General features: G+C 61.7%; 1 protein-coding gene across 1 annotated transcript; it reads left to right on the top strand.

The window, feature by feature from the left end:
- Nucleotides 1-264: 264 nt before the first annotated feature.
- On the top strand, nt 265-16963 carry ALG5 (ALG5 dolichyl-phosphate beta-glucosyltransferase). Its single transcript, XM_045838870.1, has 10 exons — nt 265-404; nt 3430-3601; nt 3920-3966; nt 4926-4994; nt 5277-5369; nt 7106-7219; nt 8796-8855; nt 13193-13344; nt 14181-14266; nt 16309-16963. The coding sequence occupies exons 1-10, from the start codon at nt 327-329 to the stop codon at nt 16422-16424; spliced, it is 987 nt and encodes a 328-aa protein (XP_045694826.1). The 5' UTR covers nt 265-326; the 3' UTR covers nt 16425-16963.
- Nucleotides 16964-21606: the final 4643 nt, after the last annotated feature.

Genomic DNA, 21606 nt, shown 5'->3' with positions numbered 1-21606 from the left:
GGCTTGTATAGTATGGGGAATCACATTTTAATAAGGCTGTTAAGCAAAAAGCTTTGTTGCTTATCTGATACTCAATTATAGTGGGCGTCCTGTATTTCGATTAATTCCGGCCACCGGGCTGTGGCACGGAGCGTGGGGCACACAATCCCGCGTGTCCCCGCCTGGCCGCGCGAGGGCGCTGTGGGCGGCGGGCGCCCGGCGGCGCGGCCTCTCCGCCGGCCGGGGGGGCGGGGCCGCGCGGCGGCTTCTGCGGCTGCGCGGCGGCTTCCGCGTGCGTGCCGGGGCCGGATAGGGCAGCGGCGGCCCGGGCCAGGCGGGCATGGGTCATGGCTCCGCTCTCGCTGCAGCTGGCGGTTCTCTACGCGGCGCTGGGAGCGGCGCTGGCGGCCGCGGCCCTAATACTGGTGAGAGGCGGGGTGGGCACCGCCTCGGGCCCGGGCTCGCCGCTATCCTGGAGACACGGCCCGGGCGCGCTCTGCTCTGCGTCTCCGGCGTTCGGGGTCCCTTTCCCCGGGTGCCGCCCAGCCCCGAGCCTTGACCCCAGAATGCCTCTCCGGGGTTTCACGCCCCCCTTCTCCCTTGTGTATTTCTGCTTGGGAACTCTAGCTCCCTGCACATCCAGAGCTTGTACGTCGGTTCTCTCTGGGGGCGTGCGCGCCCCGTGTCCGCTTGACCCCGGACCCTGTGCCCCCTCCGACCTCCCGGGTCTGCAGCCTGCGCGGCGCCGCCCCCGCGAGGGCTTCGGTGCTCTGCAGACTCCCCTCTTTTCGTGTGGGTGGGCGCACGAGCGCGGGGCCAGCACCCGCAGGAGCCACCTGTTCCAGACTGGAGCCGGTCAGTGCCTCGCGAAGACCCGCCGCGGACGCGCGAGGCCTGACGTCAGCATCTGCCTGGGGGTCGCTGCGCCCCGGAACGGAACGGCCTGGATTCGCCGCCCGGAAACGGGCAGGGCCGTCGAATTCTCCCCCGGGGTTTCTGGCCGTCCTTGGGCAAACACGGGCTGATGCCCAACGAACTTGCTCCCCCGGGATTTGGGACCAGCCTGCGCCCCGGGTCGTGAGTGCGGAGGTTTCCGCGTCCTCGACGTGCGGTTAGGTGAGCAGCCAGGAGGTTTACGAGCTCACAGCGTGGGGACCGTGTAGATCGCGGAGAAGCGCTGCATCCCGATTGCTTCGGCGATTGGTCCCTTTCCCTTAGTGCTGTGGGGAGGTTTCGGGGTTTTGAGCAAGTCCGGGTTGGGGCGGGGCTGGCTGGTGTTGAAAGTGTTGCAGATTTACACGTGTACGCTATGAGTTTGCTCGGGAAGTGTGTGCCCGAGTACCGTGTGTGCTGTGTACTCGCAGAGTGCCGGGCGTTGTTGCGTTCAGTGTTTGCCAGGATTGTCCGGTCGGGTCTTTAAAACACGCCAGCAGGCGCGACCGGTAGCTTCGTTTGACCAGTGAGGAGACTGGGGTTGGAGAGGAGCGCTGCGGTACACAAATGTCACAGAGCTCCTGGAACTGTGTGTGTGTGTGTGTGTGTGTGTGTGTGTGTGTGTGTGTGTGTGTTTAATGCCTGAGCAGGTAATCATTACAAAAAAAACCCACAAAAACGAACTGTGTGTGGGTGGGGGTGATCACCCCACTTCCTTCTGGGTTATTTTGAAGTGAACCTAAGATATGGTACTGTACCTGTAGGATAGGACCCCTTTTTAACTGGGATGGCAGCAGGACTATCACAGATTTCTGTGGGTTAACCAGTGTTTAGTTTTAAATACTCTGTCAGGCCCAGCGCCCCTGTAGGTGTCCGCAGAGCCAGTGGCACTCCTGTGCCCTGGGGGCGCCACTGCTGTGTCTCAGCTGCTGCTCGCCCCTGTCCCCTGATCTGTAGCTGCGGCCGTGGTCCTGTGGGATTTCTCATTGTCTGCATTTTACTGGTGGCGCCCCCGTGGTGCCTTTTAACACCCTCCTGTGTCCCCCAAATGTCCTGTAAACTCGTAGCTGCATCTAGAGACCTGGCCAAATGCACGTTTGAGCGTTTTAATGAGGAGAAGTGGCTGTGCGTGCTGGACACGCCCCTTTGACGCTCCGGGAGACCTGCGGTGGGAGATTCCTCGGGGGTGAGGTGGGCCCACCAGTTCGGAGGGGAGTCCATCCTCGACCTGAGGGTGTTCACAGCCGTTGATGGTCACCCCCCAAACCCGTGGTTTCTGGTCCGGTCGCTCCATCTCCACGAGTTGCCTAGAAATCTGTAGTGAAAGAGAGGTTAGTCCTCGGCTCCCAGTTGATCCGAAAGACCTTTCCTGTGTGAAAGGTAAGATCAAAAGCAAGGTTTCAAAATAGAGAAATAGTTCCCTGGCGTCTTACAAAGGTGACCAATTGTGTCTCATTTGTAGCATCACTGGGAACCCACAAGTTAGAACACTTGTCGCGTGTTCCAGTGTGCCGCAGTCACCTGGTGCCCAAGCCCTCCCTCCCTGAGCCAGCCAGAGCCGTGCGGGCCGGCGAGCCCAGACCCAGCCCGCACCCCGGCCAGGAGCACTGGCTGTTGATGGGGCGGGGGGGGGGGGGCGGCGGGATTCAGAAACCACACTCTGGACACCAGGGCTGCTTGAACGGAAGGTCAGACCCCCCCGGTCTGGGTACTTGCCGTGGGGGCGCCAGTCAGAAGCACGCCCAAGGTCAGTAGGTACCCAGGGGGTGTGACAGATGGTTGGCAAGTTACAAATGGGTAACATCCAGGAAATGGAATGCTGGATTGAGTGTTCTGGAAGCAGCAGGTGTGCCCGTAGGAACAATGTTGCCAAGAATAGTGTCCGGAGCCAGCTGCGCGTTGGGGATACGGGGAGATGTGTGATGCGGGCCCCCGCCAGTGTGTGTTGGATGCCTGGCCTGCGAGGTCCGACTTGACTCCGGGAAATACTCTGTTGTGAGTCCAAACCTGGGGCGAGGACCACGGGCTTGTACGGGTTCCCAGTCCCCACTGTGGGGACCCGCAGACTGTCCCCCTCGTGCTCCGGGTCCCCCGGCCCTGCCTGGCAGCTCCGCCCTCAGCCCACGTGCTCCAGCCGCGGCGTGGACTTGTCTCCCTCACACGCAGGCCAGGCCCCAGGGAGGGAGGGATGGGACCCCGGTGTGTGTGTGTGCGTGTGCCCAGGTCAGGGGTCTGGCCCGTGGGCGAGCGGGCCGCACGGCTTTGCTCCATTATGTGTGGGGTGACGGGCCTGGCGAGTGCCGGGCGGGAGGAGACCCAGCGCCCCCTGAGGCCTCGGGACCTTGCTGACCGGTGGAAGGACCGTCGCCCCTGGGACTGGCTTGGATTTTGGAGTCCCCTCCAGACCGCTGTGAATGGACTAAAAACTGAGAATAAATATCCCCCCAAAGGGGGAAGGTCACGTAAATGGTGCAGCAGCGGAACCTAACAGTTTCTGTCTCGCACCCCCGCCTGCAGGTCTCCCTCGTGGCGTTCGTGACCGCGCGGGACATGCCTCCGCTGCACCGGCACGAAGGGGAGAGGTTCTTCCTGAACGCCAGGGGGCGCAAGGAGGCCCTGCCCGGCCTCGGGGACCCGCCCACCAAGCGGCTCTCGGTGGTGGTGCCGGCCTACAACGAGGAGAAGCGGTGTAAGCCGGGGTGCTGCTGGTAAGGGGTCCCTGGGAGGAAAGGGACGTGCGTGGCACGGGACCCGACTGCCGTCCCCAGTGCGCAGCCGCAGCCCTGGAGGGGCGTGGCCGGGAGCGGCAGCCGCGGGAAGCGCAGGGCCGCAGGGCCCTAGAGGGAGAGCGAGCAGGGGCCGGTGCCGGAGGGGGAGCGGCCCCTGCGGGAACAGCCCGGGGGCCCTTCTGAGTGCCCGCCCCCGCCCCCCACCCCCTGAACTGAGCGTGGGAGCTGGACGGGTCACTCTCAGAAGCAGGGTCTCACGTGCCTCTCTTTCCTCGAAGTGCCCGTGATGATGGATGAAGCCCTAGGCTACCTGGAAGAGAGACAGGTATTACGTTTGCTCCTTCCGTCCGACGTGTCCCCTTAAAACCAGGCCGGGCGGCCAGCTGCCCGTGAGGGCTGGCCCTGCCCGACCCCGGTACCGCGGGCCGCCCGGGGCTCCCTGGCGTGGAGCGCACACCCCCAGAGGCAGGCGGGCGGCCCCCCACCGTGTCCTCTCCCGCCTGGGGGAGCGCAGGACACCCAGCGACAGAGGGTCCGCAGGCTTTGTGACTTTGTACGAGGGACGCCTGTCTGAAAGATTTGTAATCAGGGTGGAATTATTTTGTATTTCTTTATTGTCCTTAAGTCCCCCTCATTTACTCCCCCCTTCTCTCCCCACCGAGGCAGGGGCAGGCGGCGTGTGCCTGTGAAGAGCCCCACACAAGTGCGCCCGGTGGCCTGTGCTGTAAAGAGAGCCCCTTGTTCTGGCTCCGGTGTTAGGGTTTGTGTGAGAATGGGGAACCACAGAAGGGAGGAGCCTGTAGGGTCTGCCTCTGAACTCAGTGTAAAGGGAAAAGGACGGGAACTGAGCCCTCAACACGGGTGAGGCCTCTGCCTCTTCTGTTCCACGTGACCTTCTCACCAGCCACGTGGAGAGGGGTTCTGTTTGCCGTGAGAAAACAGGCCAGAAATGCTGCTACCTTGTCCCGGGTCGTGGGGCTGGGAAGCGGTGTGTTCGGGTTGGAGTCTGTGCTGTCGGACTGCAGCCACGCGGCTGTTTCCTGGGGCGCCGGAGCGCCTCTGGGGGAGCTCAGCCCCTGGAGGCCCTCGGGGGCCTGTCGGCGCGGTGCGGGGCGCGGCCGGAGGAGCGGGCGCTGGCAGATTCAGTCCACGCTGCCCTCGCCCCCCCTCCCCGTCCCGGCCTTTTCATGTCCTGCCGTGCGAGCGGCAGCACTGACCGGCCATCAGAGTTCCTCACCACGGCGGCTATGCCACCGCGTGACCTTTCGTTTCTGCCTCTTGCAGAGACGCGACCCCACCTTCAGCTACGAGGTGATTGTCGTCGACGACGGCAGCAGAGACCAGACGTCGAAGGTGCGTGGACTCACTCATACTGTGCGGAGGGTGGGGCACGGGAAGGCCCATGGGGCCCCTGCAGCCTGGGGGGGGGGCCGCAGGAGCAGGGTCAGCCCCCCCCCCCCGGGAGCTGCCACCCTTCCAAGTCTCCCGAGTCCTCACCCCTCCCCACGGGCCCTCGGCCCACCCAGCGGCGCGGGGGCCGCAGTCAGGGCACGGGGAGGGCGCCAGGAGCAGCCTCTGCGTGTCACCGTCCTGCGACCCAGGGTGACTTTCTGTCCCTTCCACACACGCGGACAGGTGGCCTTCGAGTACTGCCAGACACACGGGAGCGACAAGGTGCGCGTGGTCACGCTGGCGAAGAACCGGGGGAAAGGCGGCGCCGTGAAAATGGTAACTCGAGGCTCCGTGTCAAGGTTTCAAGTGTGGGGGGGCTGGGGAGCCGCTTCTACGGGGGGGGGCGTGGGGGACTCCCACCAGGGCTCCGGGCCGTGGGCTGTGGGGCCGGTCACACCCGGCAGGACGCCCCGCCTGCCACGCACCGGGCACCTCCGAGAAAGACGTCCATCCCTCAGCCAAGAGCGTTCCCGGCCACTCGCTGTGGTCGGGGGGCCTCTGGGTGATGGGGTCTCGCGGCGTTCTTTGCAGCTCACACACTGCCTTTGTGGGTGAACCGTCACCTGTGGGGGCCCCCCCAGCTGAGTGTGGAGTGGGAGCTAGGCCGGCCGCCGGGGGCCCACCTGGCGACGCCCACGGTGGAACACAGAGAAGGTGGGAACAGGAGCCGCAGGGATCCCGGGAGGAAGGGGGCGCGTCCGCCCGAGGCCCGTCAGGGTCAGGTGGGGCCCGAGATGCACTGACGGGACGCCCGGAGCCAGTGCCCGGAGACAGAGTCGGGGAGTGACGCCCCCAGCGGCCCCGGAGCCGCGTGCTTCTGCTGGGCGCGCCCCCGGGGAACCGGCGGGGAGACGAGGCCGTAGGGAGGCAGGCGCGCCGCAGCCGTCAGCAGGGTGGGGGTGGGGGGCGGCGAGGGCAGGCGGGGGGCAGGCGTTGGAGCCCCCCCCAGAGCCGGGGGGGGGCGGGGCGGCGCGCATGGGCTGGGGGCCCCCCAGCAGCTCTCCGCCGGTGCTGAGCGCACGGCCCCGTGTCGCTGGTCTGCTTTCCGTTTTAAACCCTCAGCTCCTGAGCGCGCGCCTCGTACGGTTTTTCTGAGACTCCGAGTGTGGTGCTCGGGCGTTAAATACACCACCTTCATTTCTGCTTTTTCACCCCCGTTGCAGCGAGTGGGACTCCCGGCACAGGTAGCAGTCGGTGGGCGGAGACCCTAGACAGAGTAAGTGACCGGATCTGGGCCGCAGTCACACTCTCTGGCGACAGCGAGGCTCTGTTTTACCGAATCAAACCGTAAACGTGTTTATGCTCGCGAAACAGCGAATTCCCTCAGATGTGCCGTGAGGTTAGAGGTGACGTAGCCGGGTGCCGGGCGTGCGCCGCCAGAGCCGTGCTTCGCACGGAGGACCAGCCAGGGCTGCGTGGGGCGGCGCGGTTCCGCCGAGGGCCGGCCGCCGCGGACAGCGGGGTGTGTTTGCGTGTGGCCACACTTCCTAGGTTTCAGGGGCATTCCACGTTTTTTAATTCACCGGTTCACTTAAAATGCTTGAGATTCCGAAAGGAAGAGCACAGATTTGTCTCTGTCCTGACGCACTGCACAGCACATTCGTGTGGTGCGTGTCTTCGGTCGGTTCATAACCGTGTTCTCCACACGCTGTGCCAGGTGACGCTGTGGTAAACGTGCGGGTCGTACGTGCCGCACGTGACAGGCGTCCTACTGTTTTACTCCTGCTGACGCAGGGTGTCTGCGGTCTGTCCGAATCTGTCTTTCCAGCTCCCTGCTTTCCCGGGTGTGAGCCGTACGGCCTCGCCGAGAGTCTGAAACCGTGAATTGGCCCGAGGTGCACTGAGGAGGATCTTGCCGACGCGATGTGTTTGCAGGAGCGTTGGCGGCCCCTGCCCTGCACACCTAGCACTTCACCCCTGGCCTCGTCACGTGCAGCAGGACAGACTGACGCGCCCCTGAACTCAGCCTCGGTTCCAGGCGGCCGTGTCTAAACGGGGGCTCTCGCACACAGGGCGTCTTCAGTTCCCGCGGGGAGAGGGTCCTCATGGCGGACGCCGACGGGGCCACGAGGTTTGCGGACGTGGAGAAGCTGGAGAAGGGACTCGAGGGTCTGCGGCCGTGGCCGGTGAGTGCGGGAACGCCGTCACGTCCACGGGGAACACGGGGAACACGGGGTGCTGGCCGCCAGCCTGGGCTCCGGGGCCTGAGGCTCCTGCTCGCGGCCCGCGGAAGAGCTGGTGGTTCCCGTGCACACGCTCGTGGACTCCCCTGCTGGTCACGCGGCTGAGACGGCGGCCGTCTCCCCAAGTCCGCACACGCACCGCGCACACTCTGCACATGCACCGCGCATACTCTGCACACGCACCGCGCACGCCCCTCCACCGAAGCCCAGCCCAGGCTCCGGGTGATGCGGGAAGTGACCCCATGTCCCGGACAGAACCTTGTTTCTGGGGAGGCGGACCCGAGCGGCGGCCCCTCCGGGGAGGTGGTGGCAGCCCTGCCCTGCGCCGGCCCTTCCCTGGGCGTCGCGCGTCTCCTGGGCAGGTCACACGTCCACGCTCACGGGAGGGTGCTGCCTCTCCCGCCTCTTGGCGCATCACGATGAGCTGGGAGGAGAAGCGGCTGGCAGGGACGGTGGGTCTGATCTTCTGGTTCCCCCGGAGAACCCACGAGGAGGAGCCGCTCCGTGTCTCTCCCGCCTTATCCCCAGGGCCCGGGGAGCCGTGGGGGCGGGGTAAGTGTTAGCCTCTGGCCCTGTGCCGGCCTCAGCAGGGCAGAGGGGAAACGCCTCACCCGAAATCAAGGGGCTGCAGCAGACAGTGAGGGGTGACCCGAACAACGAGAAGATTCCCCCGTGAATCCAGCCCCCTCTCCGGCTCTCTGGAAAGGGGGGAGGTTTCAGCGCCGCCTGGTTCTGTGTGAGGGGGCGGGCTGCACCATGCTGCGAGCGTGGGGTCCCGCAGAGCTGCAGCGTTCGGGCGTGCCGGGCGTGTGTGGGCTGTGAGTTCACGGCCGCGGTCCGCCTCCAGGGAGGCCTGCCTGCCTGAGGGTGTCACGGCCCAGCGTGGGGTTCACTTGAACTTAGCGCATCAACAGTTTTCATCAGTGTCCGTCACGTAACGCTTCCTGGTGAAGGACACGGGGTCCAGTTCCGGAGCCCTTGGTCTTTGGACCGGCCGGGTGCCGTGTCCGCCCCCCGTTTCCCGGGAGCTGGGGTCCGGGCGTTCCCTGCCGTCGTAAACGCCGTTTTCCTCCCGCTGGGTTCCTGTCTGAGGGGGCGAGGCCGGCGCGTCGGGTGTGGGCATTTCCACCGCACCCGCTCGCTGCAGGCCCCTGCTGCTCCCGGCGGGTGTAGCTCAGACGCTCGGTCTCTCCGAGGGCAGCGGTTGCGCGTGAAACCGGACCACCTGTGGGTGACTGCTTTCCTTCCAACACTACGAACTCCCCTTTATAATGACATTAACGCAGTATCTTTAACCAGGAAAAACTCAGTATATGGATCCCAAAGTAACCCCCCCAGTGGACACAGTCAGGCTTCTCGAAGTCGTACGGACTCCGAACTCGTCCGGACTCCGAACTCGTCGATAAACCTCCAAAGACATTCAGTGCTACTTTTTTCTAAAAGACGTGAGGCTCACTTTGAAAGCCGGCGCCTTCGCTCGTGCTGTGACTGAAGCGCGGTCTGCCTGCTCTCTCCCCAGGACCGGATGGCCATTGCGTGCGGGTCTCGGGCTCACCTGCAGGAGGAGTCCATTGCTCAGGTGAGGGCCGGCCGGGGGGCGGGGGGGAGAAGGCGGGGCAGCGGTGTGGTGCCTCCTCTCGGTTTGTGGGTGCGGGAGAACGCGGACCCCCGACCTGGGACGCGAGCGGCTCTTTTGGACTTTTCCCTTAAGACGTCAAGGGGGTCCCCGCCCCGTCACAGCACCAGGGGGGGTTCCCGCTCCGTCCCAGCGCCAGGCGGGGTCACAGCACCAGGCGGGCATTTCCAAGTCGTGCCCTTTGAACCCGCCGGCCGCTCTTAGGTTTTCCTACCGGCACACTTGGGTGCTGTATTCTGAGTTTCGTTCTGAGTTTAAGTTTTTTAGAACTTTATTTCTCTTAGAAAAATACTATATCTTAAAATTTGACAAGCTATAACTGGCATTTTTTGGACATTAAAAGAAGCTGAAGACATTAAGTTCTTCATTTGGAATTTGTAGATGAGGCAGAAAACCTGGAAGGACCTGAAATAAATATTGTTGAGGAATTATCCTGTGCAATGGCCTGGGGGTTTTTTACATTTAAAAAATTTTTTCAAGTACTGTCGACACACAATAGTATCAGTTGCAGGTGTACAATGTAGTGATTAGGCAGCTGTTTTAATTTTAATTATTTTTCAGCTAAAAACTATAGGGCTTGTGTATCAAGTCCAGGAATTGTCCATTGTATTCTGGATTGGTCCACCTGCCATGGTGCTCAGTGGGCCGAAGAGCAAGCCATATTTTTCAGTGAAAGGGCGAAGTTTGGGGGGGGGTGTCAGTTTTGCAACTGCCCGTGTCTAGGCCAGTCCCGGCCACTCTGTCAGACCGGGGCCGGGGTGCAGCCTGCCCTGGAGCGGGCTCCCTCCCAGCTCTGCCCGGAAGTCCTGGAGTGTGAGCCCCGCCCCCCGCCCCCCACCCCCCACCCCTGAGAAAGTAAACACCTCTCCAGATGAACTGACAGCGAAGTCATAGAGCCTCTGAAGGATGATGTTTAAGTGCGGGAGCCTAGAGTCCCCCCCTGTTTAAGAAGTGACTCACTCTAGCCTCTTCAGCACCCAGTTCAGAATTCTGTGTCCCTGGGGACTTGCACTGGTGCTTGCGAAGGGTCTACTCTGTCCCACAGGGAACGTCGGACTTTCAGAAATTTGAAACTACACGAGTGAGAGATTAGCTGCTCCATCTGTCACTTTGCAGATACGTGAGGGGTAAAGAACTAAAAATGTGTGTCCAAGATGTGCAGCACGTTAGTTATCAGTAATTAAACAGCAGCCACTCTGAAATACCAAGCCCCAGCACTGGAAAGTACAGGTGTCTCCTGGGGCGAAGTGCCATGCAGACAACAAAACAGATGAAAGTGGAGACTATCTGGCATGGGAAAATACCTAAAATACTATGTTGTGTTTAAAAAACTGGTATTGTAAGTACAGTATCACCGTGCAAAAATATCTATGCAAACAAAAACAATGAGAACAGACGAATATTGATTTAATGGTTTTGTGAGTAAACCTTTTCCTGTTTAAAAAGTCGCTGTAGTCAGAAAAGAATAACGATCTACTTGGTGCATTGACAGAGAGGTGGGGGGATGGGAAGCCGTATCAGGAGGAGTGGAGTGACCCAGGCAGAGGGGGCTGGGACCTGCGTGTCTTGATGTTGGCAGCGACCGGGCCCCGCGGCTTCCGGCGGGTCGCAGCGCCCCCCGCTGGCGGGAAACCGGACTTCTTCCCGGAGCCGCATGTAGACGTGGCTGCGCTGCGGCCCGAATCCGCGCTGCCCAGCGCGGTCTCAGCAGACGCGCCGGGCTCCCTCCCAGGGAGCGCGTGTTGCTGACGCTTCTTGTGGGGGCCCCCCTCGCCCCCTGCGCTCCTGCGTCCCTAAAGCCCGCAGGTGGACGGAGCTTTGGGGGCCGCCGTGTGGGGTTCGAGCCGCCCCGTCCTGGCACAGTGGCAGCAGCACAGGCGCCCTCCCGCGCTGGGGGTGACGGGCCCCTCCGATGGCAGACGGGTGACGCGCACAGTGACCTCAGGGGCGTCCCTGCGTAGGGTCAGACTTTGCCCTTCTAAGGACCCTTGCCCGCGGCCCTGGCGCGCCCCGCCGCGTGTCCTGCGTGGAAGGCAGAGCCCGGCGCAGCCCTGGGGCCCCTCGTCCGCGTCCCCGCCGCTGTCCCGAGTGCCGTCCCGGCGGCGGCGGCGCTCTCGGGGTCGGAGGCGCCCGAGCTTACCGTCTGTGGAAGACGCCAAGTGGGATCCACCCCAGTCTCGTGTCCCCGGGTTTTCTCGGGAGACTCTCTGCCTGAGTCTCGGCGCTCTGAACGTCTCACTCGCAGATACTCTCCTTGCTGACACGTCGCGAGCCTCGGAGGTACTGCCCGTGGGGGAGGGGCGAGCGCGCTCTCCCTCGTGCTTTCGGTCTCTGCTCCAGGGGTCTCTGCTCCAGGGGTCCGTGCGACCGTGTGACCCTTCTGCGGCCTTGTCGGCTTCGCTTCGCCAGGCCCGTCCGATGAGAGACAAAGAGGTCTTCTAAATTTAAGCTGCTTTTCAGGTTTTTAAAAAGTGAAGACCCTCCTCTTTGTCGTTGATGCACTTAAATAGGCCACAAATCAAATTTCAGGTGTTCGTGTGAACTCCACATGTTTCTAGATTTTATAAAATAGCCATTATCCTAAAACAAGTAAACGTCTTTTATTCAGATCTAAGCAAAAGCAGTCACTAATATTTGTATTAGCTAAGTAGTAAGTTCACCTAAATCACATTTTAAAAAATCGTTCAAGGAGAATAGTTTTTAGGTATTATTTTTCTACCTTTTCATTTTTATTTTTCTATCTTTGAATTTCTCTCTTTTCCCCCCCGCTTTCCTAAGCATAAGTGCTCCTTTGGAGGTTTAATCAGTCGGCCGGTATTTACTGGGAGTGTTGTGAGTGGACGGCCCTGAGCAGGCTGTCGTGATGTCCCCGGGCTATTCTGAGGTTGCCCAGTCCACTCAGGAAGTAAGACGTGTGCCAAGGAGACGCAGCCGGCGGCCCGGGCGGTGCCGGGAGGGCTCGACCCTTCCGCCGCGCCTGTGCTCGGTCTGCACGCCTCTCGGGGCAGCGTTCCTCCTCCCTTCCCGCCCCGCCCTGTCGCAGGGAGACGCGGGCGCCGTCCAGGTCAGGAGGGCAAGGCGAGCGCCCCAGCTCTCTCTTTAAAAAACCCCTGTGGAGCTTCCGCTGCTCCCGGGGTCAGCACCTGGCAGAAGGCTCTGACGTCGTCCGGTACAGCCTCGTAACGACTTTCAAAGTGGGCCCGTCCGCCCCGTTTCCAGGTGGGGGGTGGGGGGGGGCGCAATGGTGGGACCCGGTCGGTCAGTGGGACCAGGATCTGAACGCGGGTGTCGTGGCCCGCGGGCCTCTTCCCGTTTGTGTGGTGTGGCAGCCAGTGACAGGCCTGCCTGGTGACGGAAGAGCTGCGTGTGTGAGTGGGGGGGGCACCGACGGTGTCCGGGACGCAGACCCAACCCCACCGGAGGAGGGGACCGTGGCTTACTCGGGGGAGGTGTTAAACGCTCTGTGCAGGCTCTTAGTAGGTGATTTATGTGATCGTGTGTTGCGTCAGTCCACGGGTCCGTTGGCCTAGTTGCAGGAAATCACCTTAAGAGAGCCTGTGTGTTTCAACCCCAGACGGGGAAGTCTTGAATGTGATCAGTACGTTTTCAGTGTTTAATGAGTAACGGACTGTCACGTCCTGCTGCCACTGACGATGAAACGAGTCACTGACGACAATAGCCAACCCCCCGGTGGGCGGGAAGATGACCGACTTCAGCGTGTAAAGCGGCAGGGACCGTGGTTGTGAGAGTCTGTTGGCCCAGATGCCTGCCGCTCCTGATCAGAGGCTGGGTTCTCCTTCCCGTCCCGGGCCGGTCTGTAACTTCGGTGACATCGGGCCGTACCTCTGTTACTCTCTCATTAGCCAGGTGTTGAACCTCAGGTTCAGCGTGGACTGTTGCATTTTCCCGAGCTGCTCCACCGGCTGCCACCCTCTTTGAAGCGAAGTGTGTCTGGAGCGCAGGGCGCAGAGGGGTCGGTGCAGGCGGAGCTCCCTTTGCTCGGGCGCTCAGATCCGCTCCCAGAGAGGCCGGCCTGCCGACCCCCTCGCGGGGATGGCGCTTCTCCGCCGAGTGGACCCCGCAGCCGTGACTGCGGTCCGGTGCCCTGCCGCCCACGGCTGGTCTCGCGGCCTGTGGGCTGTGCTGCGGCGAAGCTCGGGGAAGGAGGGCGCCAGGGGCCGCGTCTCCCAGCCTCCCCCTGGCTGGGGGCAGCGGTGGGCTCGCCCGCCCGCTCTGGGCGGACGCGAAGGTCAAGTCCCATTCTTCCCCCCGCCCCCCAGCGCTCCTACTTCCGCACGCTGCTCATGTACGGCTTCCACTTCCTGGTGTGGTTCCTCTGCGTCCGCGGGGTCCGCGACACGCAGTGCGGGTTCAAGCTGCTCACCCGGGAGGCGGCGTCCCGGACCTTCTCCTCGCTGCACGTGGAGCGCTGGTAGGTCCCCGCCGGCGCGTCCGCGTCCCGTGCTCCCCTCCGCCCCGGCCTTGCGGCTCCCAGGGCCAACACCGCGGTCCGACAAGCCCGACAGGCGCGTGCACACGTGCAGCCCGACCCCGGCCTCCGCGCCTCCACCGCGCTGGGTATCGCTTGCTCTGCAGATCTGGAAGCAGCGGAGGGCGCGGCTGCCGCAGCCGCTCTGGGTGCAGACGCAGCGCAGACGCCCGCGCCCCCGGCTTGTTTCCCTCCTGGCGGAAGAGGAAGAGCTCGGGAATACCCAGGCTTTCTGCTTCCCTTCCCTTCTCTCAGCTCCGTGTCCGCCGAGCCCCGAGCCCCTCCCCCTCTAGGAGCCCCACTGCTGTCCCCTCTCTCGCCCTCCGCGGCGTCTGTCCTTCCCACCGGTTCTGAAAACGAGGTTCGGTCTCCCAAATACACGCCCCTCCACCCCAGTCTGGCCCGCCGCCCCTCCCCAGCCGACCCTGTTGGGTTTCACACCTGCCCTTCGCCCACCTTCCCGCGTGTCCCCCATCCTGCACCGGACAGGGCTGCCTTCCTTGTTTTAAATTTGGAGCGCCCCACAGCCATGCTCACCCCCCGGGGGGGTTCCGAGTAGTGACAGGGACCCCGTGTTTCTCACTGGCATGTGACGCGGTGGTGCCACGTTGTTTTAAAGTTCCCGAGCACCTGGGTGTCTGCAGCCCTGCGTCAGTCTGGCCGTCGGCTCGGGGGCGAGGGCCCCCCGCCTGCCGTGAGAGCGCCCTCCGATCTCCGCACGGCAGGGGGCTGGTCGCTGGGTCTCTGGCCACGAGCCTTGCGCATGCGCTCTGTTTCAGGGCGTTCGACGTGGAGCTGCTGTACATCGCGCAGCGCTTGCGGATCCCCATAGCCGAGGTCGCCGTGGCCTGGACCGAGGTCGAAGGTGAGTGTCCTGTTCCTGCTGGAGGGCTGGGGGGCGGGGAGGGGTGCCGTCGTCCAGCGCTGCTGGCTGGCGCTCTTGGTCCCTGGCCCCCACCCCAGCCGCCGCTCTTCCTCCCGCCGCGGGCAGCCCTGGGCTCCCCGGGCGGACGGCGAGGGCCTGGGGGTCTGAGGCCGGCGGCGAGGCTGGCGATCGTCTGAGATCGACTGGATGGGGTTCTATCGCCGTTTTTCTAGAACTGTGTTCTGTCATCATCAGCAAATACTGGGAGTCAGGTGCCTGCAACCCGCCGTGCAGAGCTGAATAAGGAGTTAGAGTCGCTTTCACTGCAGATGCCACAGTCCATGCAGAGCCGGTTTCAGCTGGTGTCCGCACGTTTATCCGAAAGCGGAAAGATCCCCGAGGTCTGCAGCGTGAAGTCTGCAGTCAGCGTTCTCAGCTTCTGCTCGGACCTGCTGAGACGGTCCTGGCTGGGAAGAGTCTAAAATGCACTTCGGCCCTGATTGCTCCCCTCGGAATGGCCCTGCGGCCCCGTGGGCGTGGCCCTTGTGCAGAAAGGTGCTCACCGCGCGGCGACCGGGGGTCTTAGGGCGCAAGGAGGGGAAGGGCCAGCCCGGATGTCCGTCGTGTGAACAGTGCAGCCTCCAGCGGACCCCCGCCTCCCCGAGTGCAGAACCGGAGCGTCAGCCGCAGCCTGGGCCCGAGGGGATGGCGCCCGGCGGGCACGCCTGGCGCAGCTGAAGTGGGGACGCGTGGAGACGCGTTTCCTGTCTGTGTCCTGTGCTCACTCGCGTCACAGAGGCAGTCGTGCCCTGACATGGGTCACAGGCACCCCGCTGCCCGGCTGGCGCGGTGGAGATGATGCCGCCCCTGGCTGGTAACACCGAACGGGCATTTGACGGAGCCCCGTGACGGTCAGTGTTTCGGAAGAAGAAAGCTGCCGTGTGGATCCAAAGCAGTGAGGACAGGTCTTCTTTGAAGACAAAGCGTAATTAAAACGGCAAGGAGGCTTTGAACCTCTCCCGGGCAGCCGTTCCCTGTCTGCGGGGGGAGGACGAGTGACAGTGAGGAGCCCCCTGTAGGGGGTCTGCCGTGATCAGGTGGGCGGGGTCTGCCGTGATCAGGTGGGCGGGGCCAGAACACAGGCCAGGCAGACACACAGTCGTCTGAGGTCTGACCTACCGCAGGCTGCGTCCCCCCCGTGAAGACCGGAGCGTCTTCTGCCGGGTGTCGGGTGGTTTCATGCGCCTGTTGTCTCAGATGGCGCTGCAAGTGGAGGCAGGCTGTGCGGGTCACCCCAGGGTCCCGGCCGCGCAGCCAGGCCGTCCTCCAGGGAGCAGGGCCCCGAAACGGCCACGTCAGACGCCCGGGCTCCCCTGGGGAAGCCGCTCGCTTGGGCACGGGGTCCGCGGTGTGAACTTGAGGAGGCGGGTGTGCTGACTGGTGAGACAGCGGTGACTGTCGCACACCATGTGTGACACGAAGTGACCGCATCGCCCACTCCCAGCGCGTCCCAGCTGTGTCTGTGAGTTGCGCCGCGGAGAAGAGGGGAGACATGGAGAGAGAGAAGCCGGCGCCGGCCTGTGGTCTGGGCCTGTGGCCTCACCGCCCGGCCCGTCACCGGGGGACAGGCTGCCCTGCCCCCAACGCGCACAGGACACCTCCAGGGCTGGGCTCCGGGGACCGGGTCACCGGGACCTGCTCAGGGCAGGGCGGGTGGGGCCGCCGCCGCTGGAGTCCGTGGCGGAGTCGGGAAGAAAATCAGGTTTTTGTCCTCGGGGTCCTGCTGACTCCCCGTGGTACCTGTGAGATCAAGCAGTGGTGGGTAAAACGTAAAAGCTTGTCCCAAAAGTCACGTTTAAATGTACGGACGGAATGAAGCGTTTCACACGCATGCATGCGCGCGCACGTGATACAGAGAGCGTTGAGTGGGAGCTCTCCGAGGCCACGCAGGCCGCCTTCTGACGTGCGGTTGTGCAGCGAGCTGGTGGGTCTTCTCCCGCGGGTTCGGAAGCTAATCGGTCTTCACTCCTTCTGTGTCGCAGGTTCCAAGCTGGTCCCGTTTTGGAGCTGGCTGCAGATGGGCAAGGACCTGCTGCTCATCCGCCTGCGCTACATGACCGGGGCCTGGCGGCTCGCGCGGGCCGGGAAGGCGGAGTAGCGCGGCGCCGGCCGGGTGTGCTGCGCGTCACGGCGTTTTCCAGCGGAATTAAAATTTTACGTGAAGTTAGGATGGACCTCTGCCATTGTCTGCCTTTTGATAATTTTAATGAACGCCCATAAGTAAATATTTTTATACATCTTTTGGACACAAAAAAATTTTTAAGGTGTTTATAACAAAAGTCAAGTTGTCTTTTGCTTTAGAAATTTTATTTAGATTATAACTATGATTCTGAGAAACAATTCTTAAGCAAGACAGAAGGAATTATTTTTACTCTAAAGTATCTTGCATAATTCTTAGGTACTTAAATGTAAACTACAATCACTTAACAGTAACTAGGGATTTACAGAGAAAGTTAACATGTTTATCTTATTTTTTATTTTTTAAAGGCATGGAAGTATGTGATTTATTGTTTTTATTTAAATCATTTTTTATTTTTCAATTACAGTTGACACATATAATTAGATCCAGGTGCATACCTCATTAGACATTCCATAACTTAATAAGTGACCACCCCAATAAATACTGTGCCCACCTGACTCTCTACGTAGTTGTGAGACTGTCACTGACGGTACTGCCCGTGCTGTGCCTTACGTCCCCACCACGGTCCTGCGACTAGTTCCTACTTCTTCGCCCCTCCCCTCCCCCCAACCCCTCCCCTCTGTCGGCCTGTGTTGTCTGTGTCCGCGGTTCTGTTTCTGTTCTGCTTGTTGGTGTGTTTTGTTTTTTAGGTTCAGTTGTTGACAGGTATTTATTGTCATTTTATTGTTTGAGTTTTTCTTTCTATTTTATTTTATTATTGTTCATGGGTTGTTGTTTTTTTCTTCGTCTTAAAGAAGACCAAAGAAACAGAAACAGCAACCGTACAACCAACAGTGTAATGGCAGGCTCAAGCCCTAACATGGCCGTGATACGTCGTCTGAAACGCGAGTGAGCTAAATGCAGCAAGGAGAAGACAGATGGGCAGGGAGCGTGTAGAAATGTAGAGAGACACGACCCAGCTATGCGCTGCCTGCAGGAAACTGAAACCAGAACAGTAGAGGCAGGCGGAGAATACAAAGTGGGGAAGGTGCATGTTACAGACCGCCATCGAAGGAAGGCAGAAGTGGCAGTTGCCGCAGATTAAATAGACTTTAGGGCAGAGGTGAGGACTTTGGGTCAGACACATGGAGGAATGTCGTGTAGCAGCTAAGACTCGACCCACCAGGAGGACAGAGAGCTTTAATGCACGCGCTCAACACGGGGGGCAGACAACGTGTGGGGGGCGAAGCTGTCAGGGCGGGAAAGACATGCTACAGTAGAAGACTTCAGTACTTCCTTGTCAACAAATGATTTCTTTAAAAAATGACACAGAAAGTCGTCAAGAACATAGAGGAGCACCGTCAACCTATAGAGTCTAACGGGCATTTGTAGAACAGTCCGCCTGCCAGCAGCGGGACACGCACTCTCCGGACGCCCCGGAACAGCTGTCAACACAGACCGTGCCTCGGGCCACGAGACACACGCCCACATGTGTGAAGGAATTAGAGTCACACAGACAGTGGGCCCTCCGACGCCACGGGGTCAGCCTGGGAAAGCAGAAACACAATAGGGAGGTCTCCGTCCGAAGCCCCGGCAACCGCGCGTCTCGTTGCTAAGTAACGTGTTTAGTCTCCAGGGGAATTTTAAACACCCCTCCCCCAACTGCCCTGGCCGGGCCGCTCAGTTGTTGGGAGTGTCGCCCCGCAACCGCAGTGTCGGGGTCCGATCCCAGTCAGGGCGCCTGAGGGAGGGGCCGACCCGCGTGTCTCCCTCCCTCCCTGGACTGGTCTCACCCCGTCCTTACAGTGACGGTCTCGCTAGTGTGACAGTCTCCCTAGTGTGACGGTGAGTGCAGGGCAGGGACTCTGCGGGCTCGGAGAAGCCTCGGGTGTTGTGGGTGTGTCAGCCCCCCCACCCCACCCCCACCCCCCCCCCCCGTCCGCCGCGAGGTGGATCGCTGCCTGATCTCCATTGACGTCTCGATTGATCGCTGTCAACGTCCCCCGGCCTGCCCGACCGCGGGCATCGTCCAGCGAGAAGTCTCCGGCCTGGAGCGTCGAAAACCACATTTGACACGTGCGGTCAGTCCCAGCCCCTTCTGAACACACTGCTCATCCTTCCGTGGGTTTCGGTTGCGTTTTTACCGTCCTCGAGATAATAAAGCATGATGTGCTGAGAATGTTGCTTATTTTCTTCCATCTTCAATTTCAGTATTAAAACGGCTACCTAAAAATTCACCAATTTTGGTAAGTTTCTTTTAATGCACGCTGATACGACAGCTGTCACAATACAGTCCAACAGCATTGTTTCAGATGAAGGTAAAGACAACTAGGCACCACTACAGCCATTGTACAGAAAAAAAAGGACTTTCTGGCCAATCCAGTCCATTTTTCAATCCTCCCCCCAGGGCATGTTTGTTGACTGGGGGGGGGGGGCAGAAAGAGAAAATGACCGGTTTCCTCACATGCGCGCTCCGACTGGGGGCTGAACCTGTAACCCAGGCTTGTGCCGGGACCGGGAATTGAACCCCAGCCTTCTGGTGCGTGGGGTGATGGGCCAGCCCAGGGGGCCTCCCTGGCCGGGGCCTCCTGATGTTTGTAACCACAGACTCGTCATTCGTTCCACGAGTACCATTGCTGCGGGGGGGGGCGGCTGCAGTAGCGGTCAGAACCAGCGCCCTCCAGACAGACACACACAGGTTTACGAGACCACGGAGTGGTTCCGTCACACGGGGAAAACTCCACGGACAGATTTTGAGGACCACTGTGGGTGAGGGCAATGTTTTCTTATTCCCCCGCCCCCAGCAGTCTCCCACTCTGCCGCACCTTTTCCTTCCAAAGATTTCCCCTCCCAGTTCCCCCGCCAGCCCCGTCCTTGACTCTTGACCCATACAGGCTCTTGTTTGTTTTGCCGAGTTCTGTAGGTTCTCCCTTCCAAGGGCCCGTACTCTGCATCCCCCCACCCCCTGGGGCTTGTCCAGCGCCCCTGAGCCCGTGCTGGCCTGGCCTGGCGGACGGACCCCCTGCCTCTGGTCTCCCCCGGCTCCTCCCCACCCCTTCCGTGGACGGCCTGCAGGTTGTCCTTCTCGGTGACCGTACTCTGCTCTCCATCCAGCCCAAGGTCGGAAAGACCTGGGCCGCAGCGTCCGGACGAGTTTGAATTCTGCGGCGGCGGCGGGGGGGGGGCGGGAATTTCTCAGCACCAGACCGCTGTCCGGCCCCGCCCACGGCGCCAAGGTGCTCCACTGCCCCTTTGCCCCGTCCCAAGTCGTTCATTCAGTGTTGTCCTCCTCCGCCCACACTCAGGCCCGAAGGAGCTCTGTGCAGAGCAGACACCTGGGCGGGGGCGCTGCCAGCCCCAGGGCTGCACCCGGTGCCACTGGGCCTGTGGGCTGGCGGGGTGGCGGGCATCCCTCCGGCGGGCGTCGCCTCTGTGGACACCTCCCTGGAGCCCTGAAGCGGTACAGGGGTCCTCGGCTCGTGCGTGTCTCCCGGTGAGGCCCGGATCGCAGCCCGGGACGATTCCCACCCCGCATACGGTCCCGTCAGGTGGTGCTGGTGGAGGTTCTAATGAGCAGTGGAATGGCAGCCGATCGAGAGGAAAAATAAAATAAAGCAAAGAATCCGACTTCCTGTTACAAGGAGAGTCAGCTTCTGAAAAATGGGGCGTCAGCAGGGAGCCCTCCCTCCCAGAAAAGGCATTTATTTCTTCTTGCGACTCCGCAGACAGACCCCAGGGCTCTCGGGCACGTAAGGGACCAACTTCCCGCCGTGGGCTGGGGGAGTGAACGGCGGGACTCGGGGGCGAGACAGGCTGGCTGACCTTCGCGTGCCGGAGTGTCTTGTTAAGAAAATGAGAACGCACAGAAACGGCGGACGACACACTGGAGGAATCCGTAAACCCAGGCCCTGCCAGGAGCCCGGCGAGTCTGCGACTCACAAACACTGGGCGCCAGAGGCTGCGGCCTCCGTCCCCGCCCCCGCTCGCATCGCGTCTCACGCACAGAAGAGAAGGACCCTGCCTGCGGTCGTGAGGGGGCCATTTCTTTTCCTGATAATACACATTTTCTAAAGTAGCCACTTCTGAGTGGCTTCAGCTCTGAGGACCTCGTTAGCTTACCCGCAATAAAACACGCACCACGCGCCCCCTCGCAGCCGTTTCCTGGTGCTTCCCACGCACAGCGACCTCAAACTGAACTCCGTGGTCGGCCCGGGTCTGCGGGCCGGGGCCAGAGAGACGATTTTCTCTGTTCAGGTTTAAGGTCCTCTTCCAAACGCTGTCTTAAACCAGCCCATCACTCAGCTACAGCTGGGAGCTAGCACAAACCTGCCATCCCCCCCCTCCGGGAAGAGAACGCGGTGCTCAGAGAACCGAACTGCGTGGGGTCAAGGGCAAGGCCTGGCGCTGACCTTTCAGGAGTGCCATGGACAGGACTGGTTTTTCAAGGCACAGGAGCAAAGGGAACGCTGTCCTACGCGCTTTATTCTACCTCCACCTCTTACAGTGAGGGCCGCGTCTGTGGAGAGCCCCTGGCCCACCGGACCCCTGAGGCCATCAGTCCGGGGTTCCCTGAGTGGGTTCTCCAGGGCCCACGGTGACCTCAAAAGGCGGGCCGCCTAGGGGGCAGCCAGGCCACGCAGCCGGTTGTACGCTAACGTCGCCCCATGCCCGCCGGTTGTCTATTAGAATAGAGAATATTGTATCTTAATGACTTAACAAATAAATACGCGTAAAAACACGACAGTCGCACGGTTCTGGGACTTGTTTCCATCGCCACGCACCACTCGGAGCGATCAGGGACTCTGCTGCCTGCACCCACGCAAACGGAGTGCGGGGGCACGGTCCGCGGGCGAGGGGGCCCCTGGACTGCAGAGTTGGCGAGGCACACTCGGCAAGTGGCCATCGGGAGTGGCAGGGCTAGGCGTGGGGGGGGGGGCGGTTCCAAACCCAGGTGCCGGCCTTTCATCCCTTCTGGTGGCCACCCTCCTCTGGCCTCCGGCTCCAGGTAGAAAAAAGTCCCCGGGGCGGTGACCAACGCCGGCCGACCCCGCGGTTCCACCTGGGGACGCGGGGACAGCAGGGCAGGGGTCCACCGGGCCGGCCGCCGCGAGGCGCCCCCACCTCCAGTTTCCGCGCACGTGGCCGGGCGGGCGGCGCTCCC

This window comes from Phyllostomus hastatus, unplaced genomic scaffold (genome assembly GCF_019186645.2).
Source record: "Phyllostomus hastatus isolate PE091 unplaced genomic scaffold, TTU_PhHast_1.1 phas_contig_29, whole genome shotgun sequence".
Lineage (NCBI taxonomy): Eukaryota > Metazoa > Chordata > Mammalia > Chiroptera > Phyllostomidae > Phyllostomus > Phyllostomus hastatus.
This window is presented reverse-complemented; position numbering and strand designations above follow the sequence as displayed.

Coding starts and splice junctions, on each gene's coding strand:
- ALG5 (XM_045838870.1), top strand. CDS start 327: ATGGCTCCGCTCTCGCTGCAGCTGGCGGTTCTCTACGCGGCGCTGGGA. Junction 8,856..13,192: donor AGGAGGAGTCCATTGCTCAG/GTGAGGGCCGGC, acceptor CCCGCCCCCCAG/CGCTCCTACTTCCGCACGCT. Junction 13,345..14,180: donor TCGCTGCACGTGGAGCGCTG/GTAGGTCCCCGC, acceptor GCTCTGTTTCAG/GGCGTTCGACGTGGAGCTGC.